Source organism: Macrotis lagotis, chromosome 1 (genome assembly GCF_037893015.1).
Source record: "Macrotis lagotis isolate mMagLag1 chromosome 1, bilby.v1.9.chrom.fasta, whole genome shotgun sequence".
NCBI classification, from domain to species: Eukaryota; Metazoa; Chordata; class Mammalia; order Peramelemorphia; family Peramelidae; genus Macrotis; species Macrotis lagotis.
Window position 1 is genome coordinate 491,856,892 of NC_133658.1, and position 16,930 is coordinate 491,873,821.

The window sequence follows — 16,930 nt, forward strand, 5'->3', positions numbered from 1 at the left end:
AAATTAATGATTTAATATTCTTGCTGAAGGACACCTTTCTTGTCTGATGTCTTCTTTTTCTATCTTATGTCTTCTTTTATTTCAAGACCATAAGATGAGAGCCCAAATCAACTGATATTTTTCTCCTTTATTGCTAAAAAATGCCCACCTCCTCCTTCATTGACTCTATTATCATGTCCTGCTCTCCCAAGTCCTCAGATCATTTTTTCCTGAGGCTTAACATCCTTATTTCCTGTAGTTGATTCATCTAGCACAGCACCTTCATGTATAGATAAGACTGAAGGCCCAAAAGGTATATTTGCCCAAGTTCATGTGAGCAAAAAGAAACCAAATATGAATTTGAACCCAGATCCTCTGACTTCAAGTACAACATTCTTTTTTTCCACTGTACCATGTCATCCTTGCTGATCCTTTTACCAAGACAAAGATGATATATCAAAACTGTTTTAATGGAGTAATTTTCACCTCTTTGACTATTCATACTTTTAAACAATTTTTCAGGTAATTATTGATGTCTTGTATTCCTTTTAAAAAAAAATCTTTTTTCAATCCTTTGGTCATTTATCTAGTAGGAATTAGCTCCTTGCTTTAAGGATTTAGATAAATTCTATATAGATTTTTGAATTTCAGGCTTTTGTTTAGGCAAAAGAAGACAGGGCAATAAATGTTTATTAAGGATTTACTTTGCCATCTGGAAATTCAGAGGTAAAAATAGGAGAGAAACGAAGACTGACTATCCTGTATCTCCTCAAAATGGTGACACTAGCAAGAATGGGGAAAGGGGGTTGGCATGGTGGAAGAATGGCTGTTCCAGGTTCCAAAGGCTCCAGAAGGCTCTGAGAAAAAGGAGATGAGAGCTAAGACATAAGGCTGCAGAATCACCTTATAGAGCAATAAAGTTATTCAACTCTGAAATCATTTAACTATCCTGAAAAAATATATATTTAAATAGCAAATAGATGTAATGAATTTTGTATAATCTTTTATTTATTTTAAAGATACCTAGACTTCTAACTGATTGGTCAGCATTTATAGTTAAAGCTGTATAGAGATAATCCAACATGGTTGGTTTTTCCTCCATATAAAAAAAATAGCCTGGGATATTTTAATAGGATTTTTAAAAACAATTTTACTTAATATGGTTCAGGCTCGTTTAATTTTTTTTCTAGCTCTTTAATAAAAGATGAGTCTGTCAAGCAGGTTTTTCTTTCCTAATCTTGTATATTATGAGCTATTTAACTGACAGAAATTTAAACACATTTTTCATACCAAACCAGAATAAATTTCCTCAGAAAATGTTTTACATGGCCATAAATAACATGCTAAGAAATCAGAGATGATGTTTAAATTTAAATGGTTATGTTTTAGTCAAGAAAAAATGATCTTTTTACTTTCATAAATTATATGCTTTATAAATCATAAATATATATTATTACATCAAAAATAATTTAAATCTAGAGAATATGGTTCAAAAATGAATTAATGTCACTAGAGATTCATTAATCACTAAGAAAACAGTGAGTCAAAAATATATATCGATATGATAAATGCTAGATTAAATATGGATATGATAAATGGATAGAAATGGGAAATAATAGAATATACATTATTACTCTTTATGTAATGGTTGTTTTTAATATATTGATCATAATGTTTTAGCTACTATAATGGGCATTTATTTTACATTTTTTTAGGCAATCAAATTGGAGTATGCAAGATTGGTAAAGCTGGCTCAAGAAGATACTCCACCAGAAACAGACTATCGATTGCACCATGCAGTTGTCTATTTTATCCAGAACCAGTCACCAAAGAAAATAATTGAGAGGACATTATTGGAACAGTTTGGAAACCGCAATTTGAATTTTGATGAAAGGTAATTAAGGAACAAAAATATTAATTCAATTTTCCCCTAATTTTCTAGTATTATTAATAGTTTTTTAAAAGAATATACTTCAGAAAAGTCTAATAACCTTTTAAAATTTTGAATTAAAACAATTCAACCCAATTTTCATTAGCCTTTATAATGGGAGTAAGTTAAGAATTGATAAATTCGATTCTCAAATAATCCAAAGACTTGATTTATTTAATATCTTCAATATTGCCAGCTTATAAACTTTTAATATTGTTAGAAGGAAATGTGTGTGATCATTTAGTTACAATAAATACCACTATAACAAAATCTCACTATAGCAGAAGTATTTTTCATGCTTCAGATGATTTAAATAATATTTTACATAAAATTCCAGTGCAAGAAAACAATTCTTAATAGGCCTATAGAATTCTTTATACCAGTTTAACTTTACACAACGTGGAGTTGATGTCCAGCTCTTCTGTCTACTCCTTTCTACCCTTATGTGATCATGCTAACATATTAAACTAAAGAAAGATGTATAACAATTGGAAATAGGAAAGGAAGAATGCTAAAAAAAAGCCCCTGAGTAATCAAAGGTTGACTGTAGTTGGTTTCGCTGAATGTGTGTACATCTACATATGTATCTATAACTATCTGTCTACATATACAGCTCTTGTTCTCTAGTTATCTCTATAGGATGTTCCAAAAGTTGCAGTGCTGTATTAGCTACTAAAGTTTACATACATCAAGCAGCTAGGTGACATCATAGTGTCTAGAAGACTGGACTTGAAAGCAGGAAGATGAAAGTTTAAATTCTGTCACAGGTACTTAGATACTATGAGACCTTCATCAAAACCCTTGGATTCTTTTGCCTTCATTTTATTCATCTGTTAAATGGGGATAATAATAACACCTCCCTCAAGTTAGTTTTGAGAAGCTAATGTATGTCAAGCTTGTTAAATTCTATCATGGTCATCAAGTATTTTTGTTGTTTTGACAGAGAACTCAAAACTTGGGCCACCTCTATACTGTAGTGCTATATATGTATAATCCTTTTAATTGGGCAAATAGATGAACTGTAATTGCTTTTATAATCAACCTGCCTTAATCACCACAGTACTCTTTCTTATAAAATTGGGGGTCAATAAGAATTTTAAATTTTAACATAACAATATATCTTCTTGAAAGAGAGAATAATTATGCAGTGGATAGTGAGTTGGCCTTGGAGTTGACCTGAGTTCAGGTCCAGCCTCTGACACATAATCTGTGTTAACCTAAGCAAGTCACTTAACTCAGTTACTCAGGCAACTCTCTTGACATTATAGGTTACAAGCACTCACTGTGTATAGGAATTTGTATTTTGGAAGTGCTTGAAATTTACAAAGAAAAATTAGTAATTACTCTATTATAAAATGTTCCTAGAAATCATAATTGTGTTTATTTTTTAAAAATTGTGAGCATGAACATATAATTAAGATACATCATTATCGGGGCGGCTAGGTGGTGTAATGGTTAGAGCACTGGCCTTGGAGTCAGGAGTACCTGAGCTCAAATCCGGCCTCAGACACTTAATAATTATCTAGCCATGTGGCCTTGGGCAAGCCACTTAACTCCGTTGCCTTGAAAAACTTAAAAAAAAAGATACATCATTATTGTAAGTTAAAAGTTGTATATGGTAAGACATGTTTTGTTTTTACTCTATTTTTACTGAATAATCTATTCCCTATCCCAAATCAAGCATGAATAAAATTAGGCTAAATGTAAAAAAGAATCATTATAGGTTACAAACAGGTACCAATCAGTTCATTGGGAATTTCCTAAATCAATGAAATCATATGATTTCACATACACTATACACTATACACATACATTTCTAAATACTAGCTTATATTTAAACATGATTTCTTGCCCTTCTTCTGCTGAGCCATTCATAACAACCCAAGTCATTTTTCTTATGAAATCATAGTTGCCTCCCTGTTAGCATCTGAAGTACATTTTCCTTACTATACCCTGTGTATTTTTTTTAATACAGGCATCTAAGAAACCATAAGTATTATTCCTGACCCTTTTTCTCATACTTCATCTCTATTGTTACACATTTCTTCCATTATATCTTCAGTAATTTATCAGTAATAGTTCCTGTCATGTGCAATAGCATTCATTATACTTAATTGAAAAGTTTTATGTAGATATTTTTTATGCTTCTTTTTCATCTTAAATTCTTGTGCAGAATAACAAATATTCAACCAAACTGTCTCTGGCCAAGTATCTACCATTTTGGTCAGAAAAATGAAATCTCATAACAGAAAACTCATTGATAAACTTAGATTTTTAAAAACTGTATATACCAGCAGAAAGAAAAGCAAGTAACTTTGGATGATTACAAAAAGAATGCTATAAGAATGCCTTTGCTCAGAATAGACTAGAGCAAGTAAAAATGCTGAGGACAAAAAAAAAGACAACTTGTGCTTGGTTTTTTGTCTAGATAAGGATTTGGCAAAGGGGCTATTTAAGTTATACCTCTGTCACATACCTTATGACTCTAGAAAAGTTTAAGTATTTTGGTGTCTCTGTCAAATGTTTAAGTAGCTTAAACAAGTTCCTAGTCAGTATCAGTTGAGGAAGTTTCCATGTACTCCTGAAATCATATGTCTGGACCCTCCCCTCACTATCCCTAAACATTGGGGAGAAAATAAAGTTTCAAATAAGGGATAGGACCAACTTAGGGATATGGGACAGGTTAATGATAATGGATGAAAGAGAAAATATCAGAAACTTGTTTTCTGTGTCATGAATGGAAAGGGTAAAACAACAATAAAAAAAGTATTGCTAAGAAGATCTTGGGACACTGAGAAGTGATTGTCCCTGATCAATTTAAGTCATTTTGTCCAGAAGGACTGCATGCCAGCATACCAAATGACCTGGGGAATAGAATTATTGATTTTCTAGTAGTGTTCTCTGAAAGACTTTAAAAACTAGAAGTGCTTCAGGACAGGATAAGGACATGTTATCTCTTAGTTTTTTGGTTTTTTTCAAAGCTTGTAGTTACTTCAAGGTCAGGAAGAAATAAGATGGAAGATTAAGCATTTTTCTGATTCTCACAACTCTCAAACCTCTCCAAAACATTTTCAGCTATCTCCATGGTGTAGGATACCCAGAATCTAAAAGAAGATTCCTAAAAAAAGAAAAAAATCATGGACTGATATTCACTGTCCTTGAACTGGCTAAACATTGCATCCATGCTATGCAACAAGGCTGTACTAGTAGAGGCTTACAATAAAATACCCCCCCCCTTTATAGGGCTTTGGAGATATATATGTTACACCGTGTTGTATTATAATCAGGGATGAGACGGTGTCCTTTCTGACAGCTGCAATAATTGTGTTTGGACTGGGAATGAGGCACAGTGGAGAAAGGCTCATGAGGCAGCTAGGTAGTTTACCTCCATAGAGACCTGGGTCTGAAGTCAGGAAGTGGTTTTTCAGTCAAGTCCAACTCTTTAGACCCAATGAAGTTTTCATGGCAGAGATCTAGAGGGGTTTGCCATTTTCTTCTTTAGCTCACTTTACAGAAGAGAACCTGGGGGCAAACAGAGTTAAATGACTTTCCCTGGGTCACCAGCTAAGTGCCTAAGGATGGATGTGAACTTGGGAAGATGAGTCTTCCTGACTCCAGGCTGGGCTGCCTAGCTGCCAGGAAATAAGAAAGATCTGAATTCTGACTTCAGATGCTTAATGGCTGTGTGACCCTGGGTCAGTCATTTAACCTGTTTGTCCTGGTTTTCTTATCTGTAAAACAAAGATAATAATAGCAACTATTTTCTTGCATACCTTGGAAATGTTATATGAAGAAACTCAGAAGAAAGAGAGAAATCAGATAAATTATAGATCATAGACCAGAGAATGAGGGTATAGAGTAGATTGAGGGAAATTGTAATGAAGAATAATGAGCAAAAAGCCTTTCTGAAAAGTGGACATGATAAAATTGAAACTGAAAAAAAGCCAACTAATGAACTGGACTAAAGGGGAGAAGAGGAAGGGATTATATAATGTACTTGACTAATTTAGAGGAAAAAAGGGTGGGAGAAGGATAACCTGATAAAAGCAAGAATTAAAAAAAGAACAAATAAAACCCCAAGAGGAAATGGCTAACCAATAAGTGGAGAGAGAATCAAGACGAGTGAAAGAAGAGAGTTAGTGGCAATACAGCCATGTTAAAAAATAAATACTAAAGTAAAGGAACTGAAAGAACATTGTTCTGTTTTTACAAAAGAAGTGGAGAGGGGGGATCATAATTATTATAGAAGAAAATATAAACCTAACTCAACTTTAAAAGTGAATGGATTTAACAAGTCAATAAAACAAAAAGTGACAGATTGAAATAAGAAAACAAAAATCTTACAATCTGGTGCATACCTGTATGGTTTTAAAAACATGTATAAAATAAAGCTAAGGGCATGAAAAATATTTATAGTGCATCAGTTGAACTCCCTGCAAAAAAGAAAAAAACTAGAAGCTACAATCATGTTCTGAAAAAGAAAAACAAACATTCAAAAAATGAAAAGGAATAAACAAGGAAATTTATGCTGAAAAGAATCAGACAGCAAACCACTCATTATCAATGATGAACTTATATGCTCCAAATGCTTTAGCATTCAAATCATAAAGAATTATCTTCATTTCTAGAACACAGAGTAACTGAATTGTAACTGTCTCAGTTATGGATAATAACAAAGATAAACAAAAAGAATACATGGAACTGAACAAATGTCTGAAGAAAACAGTTGAAGAATTGATCGTATCTTCCAAGTGGGACAGCAAGAGAATATACACATGTCTTAGCACCACTTGAATACTGCAAAACTTGATCATGTTCGAGGGCACTGAGATATTGCAAATAAATATAAAAAGGAGAATAAGTCAAAGAATTAATTATGGAATTAATAAATATGTAAAACAAAATAATAATGATGAAACAACATACCAAAAGTTCTATAATGAAATGAAAACAGTCTTTGGAGAGAAAATTATATCCTAACAAACATACATGAAGAAAATAGGGAAAAAGAGGATTAATGAACCTATTATGGTTCTTTAAAAATTAACAAATGTAAAATTTAGTACAAAAGAGGAGAAATTAAATGGAAAAAAGATAAATTAGATACAAAAATATAGAAATGATCAATAAAAATAGAAAATTAGTCTTTGAAAAAACAAATAAAATTGAAAAATCTATCTAACTTGATTAAAAGGAAGAGAGCAGCAAACAAATCAGTAAAATAGGAAACATAAAATAAACTCAGCAAAAAACAGAAGAAATTGAAAAAAATTAGAACATATTATAGACATTTATATCAGGGGAAAAACCTTTTGCTCCTTATGGATTCACAGGTAAATTCTGAGTTTTTGTAAAACAGTTAATAAATACTCATGTTACAAATTATTCGTCAAAAATTGAGAAAGCACCCTACTAGAATCATTTTATAAGTTAAATGCAGTTCTAATACTCAAACCAGAAAAAAATAAAGGAAAAAATTTATAGTCCAATATTATTAATGAACATCAACTCAAAAATTTAAACCCAAATCCTATCAAACAGACTAAGGCAATCTATCTAAGAAATCATTCATTGTGTGATTTATACCAAGGATGAAAGAATATTTCAACATTAGGAAAACTATTGTCTTAATTATTTGTTAAGATTATGCATAGTACCCAGGCCTGAAGAAATAAGAGTCACTTTGTGCTTTTTTTCTTATTAGAAAATAATATCTGTAATGTTATGTTCTTCTTAGTGCAAGTACTGGAGTAGACCATTGTGATTACTGTACTGAAGAGTATCGGAGGAGAGCAATCTATAGCAAAGAAATGTTGTTACCAAGTAATGCTCTAATGACATTCACTTAAAGGACTTAAGAATATTTAGCATGAAAAAGTGAAAAATTGGGCTGGTTTAGGAGTAGGAGGCAATGCTGGGGAAACATGAATGCAATTTTCAAGCATTTGATATATCATATGGGAGAAAAGTTAGACTTATTTTGTTTGACTCCACATAGTAGAATCTGGAGGACTAGATTGAAATTCTGAAAAAATTTCAATTTGATATAAAGAAAACTTTCTAGATAATTATAATTGTCATGAAGTAAGAATATGCTGCCTTTGCATAGGTTGGAGCCCTCAACTCCACTTCTTGGTATCTCTAGGTTCCCTTCAAAGCCCAACTTGAGGGTCACCTCCCACAAGTGGTCCCCTCTCTCCCATGGCAATTCCCTTACTTTCTCTAAAATAATATTTTATGTTTATATTTTTATTTTGTTTAAATTGGTTATTTTTATTATTTAAATAGGCCAAGAATATTAACAAATACTTGATTTATTGACAGAATGAATGAATAAAATATTTCCTATGAATCCTAACCCTAAAGACAGGGTTTTATAAGGCTAGATTTTTTTTTTCAAATACAAGACTCAAGAGATGCTTTATTTTTTTTAAGAGATAACAAGAAGGGGCCGCTAGGTAGCGTAGTGGATAAAGCACCGGCATTGGAGTCAGGAGTACCTGGGTTCAAATCCGGTCTCAGACACTTAATAATTACCTAGCTGTGTGGCCTTGGGCAAGCCACTTAACCCCATTTGCCTTGCCAAAAAAAAAAAGCTAACAAGATCAGACAATAAGATCTCCTGTTTTTTTGTCCCTAAATTGCAGGGAATAGTCCTTGAACTTTGTTCAGACTCCACTTCTCCTTATCTGGATACAGATGGTATTCTCCATTGCAGAGAGCCCCAAATTGTCCCTGATTGTTACACTGATGGAATGAGCAAGTCCATCAAGGTTGAACATCACCCCCATGTTGCTGTTAGGGTGTATAGTGTTTTTCTGGTTCTGCTCATCTCGCTCAGCATCAGTTCATGCAAATCCCTCCAGGCTTCCCTGAATTCCCATCCCTCCTGATTTCTAATAGAACAATAGTGTTCCATGACATACATATACCACAATTTGCTAAGCCATTCCCCAATTGAAGGACATTTACTTGATTTCCAATTTTTTGCTACCACAAACAGGGCTGCTATGAATATTTTTGTACAAGTGATGTTTTTACCCTTTTTCATCATCTCTTCAGGGTATAGATCCAGTAGTGATATTGCTGGATCAAAGGTTATGCTCATTTTTGTTGCCCTTTGGGTGTAGTTCCAAATTTCTCCCCAGAAAGGTTGGATGAGTTCACAGCTCCAACAACAGTGTAATAGTGTCCCAGATTTCCCACAACCCTTACAACAATGATCATTATCCTTTCTGGTCATATTAGACAGTCTAAGAGGTGTGAGGTGGTACTTCAGAGAAGCTTTAATTTGCATTTTTCTAATAATTAATGATTTAGAGCAATTTTTCATATAGCTATGGATTGCTTTGATCTCCTCATCTGTAAATTGCCCTGGCATATCCTTTGAACATTTGTAAATTGGGGAATGGCTTTTATTTTTAAATATAACTCAGTTCTCTGTATATTTTAGAAATGAGTCCTTTGTCAGAATCATTAGTTGTAAAGATTGTTTCCCAATTTATTACATTTCTTTTGATCTTGGTTAGCAGTGGTTTTATCTGTGCAAAGCTTTTTAATTTAATGTAATCAAAATCATCTAGTTCGTTTTTGGTGATGTTTTCTATCTCTTCCTTAGTCATAAACTGCTCCCCTTTCCATAGATCTGACAAGTAAACTAGTCATTGATCTTCTAATTTGCTTATAGTGTGTGTGTGTGTGTGTGTGTGTGTGTGTGTGTGTCTAAATCCTGTATCCTTTTGGGTCTTATCTTCGTATAGGGTGTGAGGTGTTGGTCTAATCTAAGTTTCTTCCATACTAACTTCCAAATTTCCCAGCAGTTTTTATCAAATAGAGTTTTTATCCCAATACCTGGATTCTTTGGGATTATCAAACAGCAGATTACTTTAATCGTTTCCTGCTATTGCACCTAGTCTATTCCACTGGTCCACCACTCTATTTCTTAGCCAATACCAAACAGTTTTGATGACTGATGCTTTATAATATAATTTTAGATCAGGTAAGGCTAAGCCCCCTTCTTTTGTACTTTTTCCATTAAATTCCTGGAAATTCTTGACGTTTTGATTTCTCCATATGAATTTACTTACAACTTTTTCTAACTCAAAGTAATTTTTTGGAATTTTGATTGGTAGGGCACTAAACAGGTAGTTTAGTTTTGGTAGAATTGTCATTTTTATTATGTTAGCTCTTCCTATCCATGAGCAGTTGATATTTGCCCAGTTATTTAAATCTGATTTAATTTGTGTGAGAAGAGTTTTATAATTGTTTTCAAAAGGTTTCTAAGTCTGTCTTGGCAAATAGACTCCCAGGTATTTATATTGTCTAAGGTTATTTTGAATGGGATTTCTCTTTCTAGCTCTTCCTGCTTTATCTTGCTAGACATATATAGAAAAGTTGAAGATTTATGAGGGTTTATTTTATATCCTGCAACTTTCCTAAAATTGCTAATTGTTTCCAGTAGTTTTTTGAATAATTTCTTGGGATTCTCTAGGTAGACTATCATATCATCTGCAAAGAGTGAAATTTTTGCCTCTTATAAGGCTAAATTTTTCAAAATTTTTTGATATCTGTTTCATCGTTAAAAGTATATGTTTGCTGAAATGAGAAAAGAAGGAATATTTGGGGTTGAAGAAGAAAGTAACTAAATATGAAATCTAACTAATGTTCCAAATCCCTAGAATCTTAATCCTAGGTCATTCAGATTAGATTTTTGTTTGGAGGGGTGGAGGGAGGAAGACAATATTTGTACTATAAGATCAGAATGGAAGTTACATTACTAATAATTTCTTAGGTTTCTAGTTTCATTCGTTTTTCTACTTTTAATAAATCTGTTCTAATTATTTCAGGCAACAGCTTAATGGGTAGATAGCAGAAGTAGTGTTCTGTTGTAGAAAGAGCACAAGATTTGAAGTCACAACTTGAATTTAAATACTGGCTTTGCTGCTTTGTTGCTTCTGCAACCTCTGGTAATGACTGTGATATAGACCACTGACAGTGGAGTCCCTACATGACTTTTGGGCAGGTAACTTAACTACCTATGCCTCAGTTTTATTGTCTCCAACCAAAGGAAGTTGCATTATATGATCTCTGAATTCCTTTCCATCCTTATATCTATGATCTACTTGAAGAGAAAGTGCATTCCTTTCACTGGGAAGGGCATCAGAATTTTTTTCACAGGAATGTCACTTGAGTTCTGATCAGGTATGGATAATAAATAAAAATTAATCCTTGAATGAAAGGCTGGATGTCATCAGGTGTATCATGGAGTACATAGCTGGCCTCTGCAGTCCTTTAAAACACAGGAGCTAGGTAGCACTGCCCTGGAGTCAGGAGTACCTGAATTCAAATCCAGCCTCAGACACTTAATAATTACCTAGCTGTGTGGCCTTGGGCAAGCCACTTAACCCCATTTGCCTTGCAAAAACCTAAAAAAATAAAAATAAAAATAAATAAAACACAGGAGCTTTGACACTGAATAATTTTTAGCATCTATATTCAGATCTACAATAGCCATCTGTGGAATTAAACTAATTTGTTTATATAGCCTATAGCTAAAATATATCATTTAGTACACATAATTTAATTTCATTAAAATATGATTTAATTTATTTATTGAATATTTATTCAACTATAGCACTAATTTATAGTTATAGATAGGTAATAGCTTTTCTTTAATGCTATTACCTAGTATTGACCTAAAAGCACATCTTTTTACTTAATATATTTTGGTTAAGTTTCTGAGCAATTCATTTCACAGTGGTGACTGATTGATTACATGATCTGAGAGTAAATGGCAACACTGCCTTCCTACCTGTAGTGTGCAAGAGTCTCAATTCTTATTGGTGCTGCTATCAGTTTGGTAACTAATTTCTTTTTCTCTATAAGGTGTCGTAATATAATGAAAATTGCTCAAGCTAAACTTGAAATGATAAAGCCAGAAGAAGTAAACATGGAAGAATATGAGGTAATTTATATCTTTGGGGAAAGAAGTTGGTTGCTTGAAGATATGCTTTTTAAACTGTTTCAAACATTTCTCACCTAAATTACTTTGCTCTTAAGATGGTATTATAAAGGTAGGAATGAGAAGATTTTTTTCATATATGTAAGATGAAAGAGATTGAAGAATTCAAATATTGTGGAAGTTACAAACCCAGGCTGCTAGAAGGATGGTGGCCATATCTCTGATTGAAAAAGGAAAGTATGGAAGCAAGGAAGATTTAGGGCAAAAAATAATTAATTCAATTTTGTATGTTACCAATTTAAGATAATTCCAGAATATTCTGTTTTATAAGGCCATTAGGTCATTTAAAATCATATCACATTAGTGATGTGGAAATGAAACTCATAAGAGAGACTGGACTGGATATTTAAATCTAGGAGTCATTTTCAGAGAGATGAGAGTGAAACTCATGAGAGCTGTTATGAAGAGGGAGAAGAGGTTCTATAATAGAACCTTGAGGAACATAGGGAAAGTCATCAAGGTGATAAACATGATAAACTAGCAAAGGAAACTGAGAAAGGAGCAAGGGGAAGGATAATCAGGAAAAAGTTGTCACAAAAACTCAGAGAAAAGACAGTGTCAAGGAGCGTAGCATTTAATTTACTATTTTGACATATTTGATTTTTGCCTAAAATATTTCTGCTCAAAAGAGCTCAAGTGGGTACCTTTTTTTTCCTGCTACATTAGAATGCTTTTTCCTCCTCATTTGGAAGTATTCTGCATTTTACAAACTATTGAATCATTATATAGTCAATTGCTACATTGTTTTGAACATAGGAAGCCTCAGTAATAATTTTAAGAGTAAAAATTGTACTTAAAAATTAATTTATCCAAAGAAAAATTTATTGATTCTATTAGTGTTCTTGACTTCTTTTTATATGTAATAATATTTAAATAAAAACTTTTAATTATTTTGTCATCCCAATTTATCTTTTGACTGATCTCTAGAAAAACACAAACCTTTCTTTTTTCTTTAATTTCTCTTGAGGTAGAGAATAGGACTATGCCAAAATTATATGACTATGACTCAATCACTTTACAAAATGTTTTTTATAAGAAATTTTGAGCTATCACACCAATGTTCATAGTTGAGCCATATCATTCACAAATTATGTGTCTCTTAGCACTTTCCTTTTTTACCTCTTTTCATAGATTCTTCAGGAATCTAATGTCAAACTGAATTTTCCCCAAAACTAAACCTCAACATACGATTTGACTAAAAGCAAAGTGTAGTGCATAGAGTATTGCACTTTCATTTCCCCATCACTAATGTGATATGATTTTAAATGACCTAATGGCCTTATAAAACAGAATATTCTGGAAGTCTTATATTGGTAACATTCAAAAAATTATTTTTTGCCCTAAATCTTCCTTGCTTCCACACTTTCCTTTTTCACTCAGAGGTGTGATCACCATCCTTTTAGCATCCTGGGTTTGTAACTTCCACAATATCGGAAATCAGGAAGACTTGTATTCAAATCCTATCTTGCTGATTCTGTAGTCGAGGACAAGTCATGTTAAACCCTTGGTATTTTCCATCTGAAGGTGGGGAAAATGATACCTATACTACCTAATTTATAGGGTTGTTTTAAGGATCAAATAAAATAATATATAAAAACCTTTTCAAACCTTTAAATGATGTGTAAATGGCAATTACTGTCATTTAGTTACTGTGTGAAAAATATTTTAAGGGTGATGAATTTCTAGATTAATGCATTTTTGTATTGCTGTAACCTTTCAAATAACATTTTAATTAACAATTCAAGTAACATTTTAAATTCAAAAAAAAGTTTAAAACACTAGAAAATTTGAAGAAAATTTAAAATTTAAAAAGAATTCAATTTCTAATGTAAAGATTTAATATAGTATAATTTGAAAATTATTCTTTCACAAAAAGCTATAGTTAAGAATAATACATAGATACATTAAAAAGGTGTTTATGTAAAATGTGGGAACATCAGAGATAGGTAGCACATAAGTTTTGCTTTAAGAATATATAAGGACTTAATAATTACCTAACTGTGTGGCCTTGGGCAAGCCACTTAACCCCATTTGCTTTGCCAAAAAAAAAAAACCCTAAAAAAAAAAGAATATATAAGGAGCTAAGTTTCTGCAGGTGGCTAGGTGGTGCAGTGGATAGAGCACTGGTCTTGGAGTCAGGAGTACCTGAGTTCAAATCTGGCTTCAGACACTTATTACCTAGCTGTGTGGCCTTGAGCAAGCCACTTAACCCCATTGCCTTGCAAAAAAAAAAAAAATATATATATATATATAAGGAGCTGTTTGTCCCCTGGGATCAGCCTAGTTGCAACAATCTTGCAGTTGTCTTTATTTACTCTTTCTCTTAGATTCTGCTGAATTTCCTTACTTAACCACAGTATTATTATGTGAATAAAATTTTTTTGTCCCTAAAAATAAGTAAACATATATGTAAATACACACACACACACATAGCTAAAGGTCCGAGTGAATGAAAAATTATGAAGTCAGGAAAATGCAAGGTGTGTACATGGGCTTACTGTGTTGTTATACAGTAGTTTATTATAAGACAACAGAAGGTCACCCGATTGTGGTAAGCCTCAAGTTTCTAGGTACAATATATAATAATAAGCCACTCAAGATTTTTAAACTTAAGGAGTTGCATGAGGAAGTTGAGTCTAGCTGTTCAGTAAGATCTTCTACTAAAGATAATGGAAGAAGGGAGATATATCAGCAGACTGTTGTAAGGATTAATGCAGGCAGTAAGAAGACTTTTATTAGTACAACAGGGATAAAGATGTAAAAATTTTAGGACAATGCAAAGAATATTATTTTAATGCATTTATCTATTTCTAAAGATATATATCATATAAGGTGAATGTAAAATGATTCCTTATCTTGCTTAATTTCTCTGAAGCCTCTGAAATTTTTTATCACTTCTTCTCCTTAATCTCTTTAGGTTTTCATGGCACTGCTCTTTCATGGATCTCTTCCTAATTGTCTAACTACTCCAATATTTCCTTTGTGATATCTTCTTTTATCTCTTGCCCACTAACAGGGCAAGTCTTCCAAGTCTTTGTCCTGGGCCTTCTTTTCTACTCCCTCTGTACTACTTCACTTGGTTACATTATTAACTTTCACATTTCCAATTATAATCTCTAAGAAGATGACTCTCAAATCTGCTTGTCTAGTCCTAACCTTTCTTCCAATCTCCAATCACCTTTTAGACATTTTACACTAGATGTTCCATCTTAAATTCAACATGATTAACTCTGAATTCATTTCTTTCCCCATAAACCAAGAGTGCTGTCCTTCTCCCACTTACCTACACTACAACTCAGATCTTATCCTTCCCCTCACCCTTAGACTTTGTAATAGCCTGCTGATTGGTCTTCCCAAAGTGCAGGTCGCCTGTACACTTTTTCATTTTGTTGGTTTTCTTTAAGTTTCACTTAATCCCACCTTCTGAAGAAGCCTCCCCCATTCCTCCTTAAAGTTACTGACTTTCCTCTGATACAACCCTCAACTTATCTATATGCCATTTATATATAATTGTTCACAGTTTGTCTCCCCCATTGTCTCCTTTAAAGATTAGGAACTGTTTTTTGCTTTGCTTTGTATGTGCAGTACTTAACATAAGGCCTGGCTCATAGAAGGTGCTTAATGCATGCCTGTTGACTTGAAGAGTCACAGAACATTCATAACCAATTAAAAGTGAAAGATGAGAGAAAGAGAAAGTTAAGGGCAGCTAGGGGGTGCAGTGGATAGAGCACCTGCCCTGGAGTCAGGAGGACCTGAGTTCAAATGTGACCTCAGACACTTAATAATTAACTATTTATGTGACCTTGGGCAAGTCACTTAACCCCATTGTCTTATAAAAATCAAAAAAGAAAAAAAAGAGAAAGTTGGTATAACACTAATGTTTTGAAACTTGAAGACTAAGTAAATGGTGATGACACAGATAGAAATAATGTAGTTGCAAGAAGAAGCTTTGGGAGAAAAGATGTTCAGTTTTTTCAGTATCTTTCACTTGAAAATACAGAGGGTCATAAGTAGTAGTACACTAAAGAATCAAGTAAATATTGTTAAATTATAAGTTTATGGACAAGAAGTTAAAGGCCTTAGAACACAAGTAATGTTTTTTTTGCACAGTTGGTTAAGAAGATTTCAGAGACCTAGGTTCCAATTTCAGAATAACAACTTAAAATGTTAAAATGTCCTGAGCAGGAATGTACATGGCAGTGGAGGGGAGGGAGGGAGAGGGGAAGGAAGGAGGGAAGGAAGGAAGGAAGGAAGGAAGGAAATGGAATGGAATAGAATGGAAGGAAGGAGAGGGAGGGAGAGAATGGAGGGGAGAATTGCCTATGTAACATGATAAGAAAGTAATGAAGACTAGAAATGATGAAATTCTCAAGAGGGAAAGACTGCTTAAGCATAAAGAAGGTGCTGAGATCATAATTTTAAGTCATCCTTAAATACTGACTGTTGGTTCTACAAACAAGAGAATTCTCATCAAGTGATGGAGAGATTAATATTCAAGAAACTTAGTCATATAAAACTTGACATTCCCCCAATTGCCACCAAAAGACAGAAAAGTTGGGTATAACGACATCCCTTAGATATTGGATCTGCTTCCAGGCCAGCTCTCATAGCCATCCTCACCAGCCCACTGACAAACAGTTCAACATCAGACCCTGATATCTTTTTATCAATGGAAATGGCATTGCCTTGTGTTTTGCTGCTGCACTCTACAGACCATGAAACCTTTTTGTCTGACTTGTAGCTGATGTCTTCCAAATATGTGACCTTTTTCCCACAAGAATGTAACCTCTTTTATATATGATTTCTCTCTCATCACATTCAACTTAGATCAATGTATAATTGGGAAACAATGTAAAGACTAGCAGACTACCTTCTGTGGGGGATGGAGGGAGGGAAGTGAGAATGGGGGGAAAATTGTAAAACTTAAAATAAATAAAATCTTTCTTTAAAAAAAAGTAACCTCCTTTAGAGAAGATACCATCTTAATTTTCCATTTGTGT

General features: G+C 33.2%; 1 protein-coding gene across 3 annotated transcripts in view; it reads left to right on the forward strand.

Annotated features, from left to right (window-relative positions):
- The window catches only part of USP25 (ubiquitin specific peptidase 25), a 104,524-nt gene that overhangs the window by 76,714 nt on the left and 10,880 nt on the right, over positions 1-16,930 (forward strand). For all 3 annotated transcript variants that reach the window (XM_074213827.1, XM_074213825.1, XM_074213826.1), the window contains 2 exons: positions 1,695-1,873; positions 11,795-11,873. In XM_074213827.1, the coding sequence (XP_074069928.1) occupies positions 1,695-1,873; positions 11,795-11,873 (258 nt within the window). The remainder of the gene's footprint in view (positions 1-1,694; positions 1,874-11,794; positions 11,874-16,930) is intronic.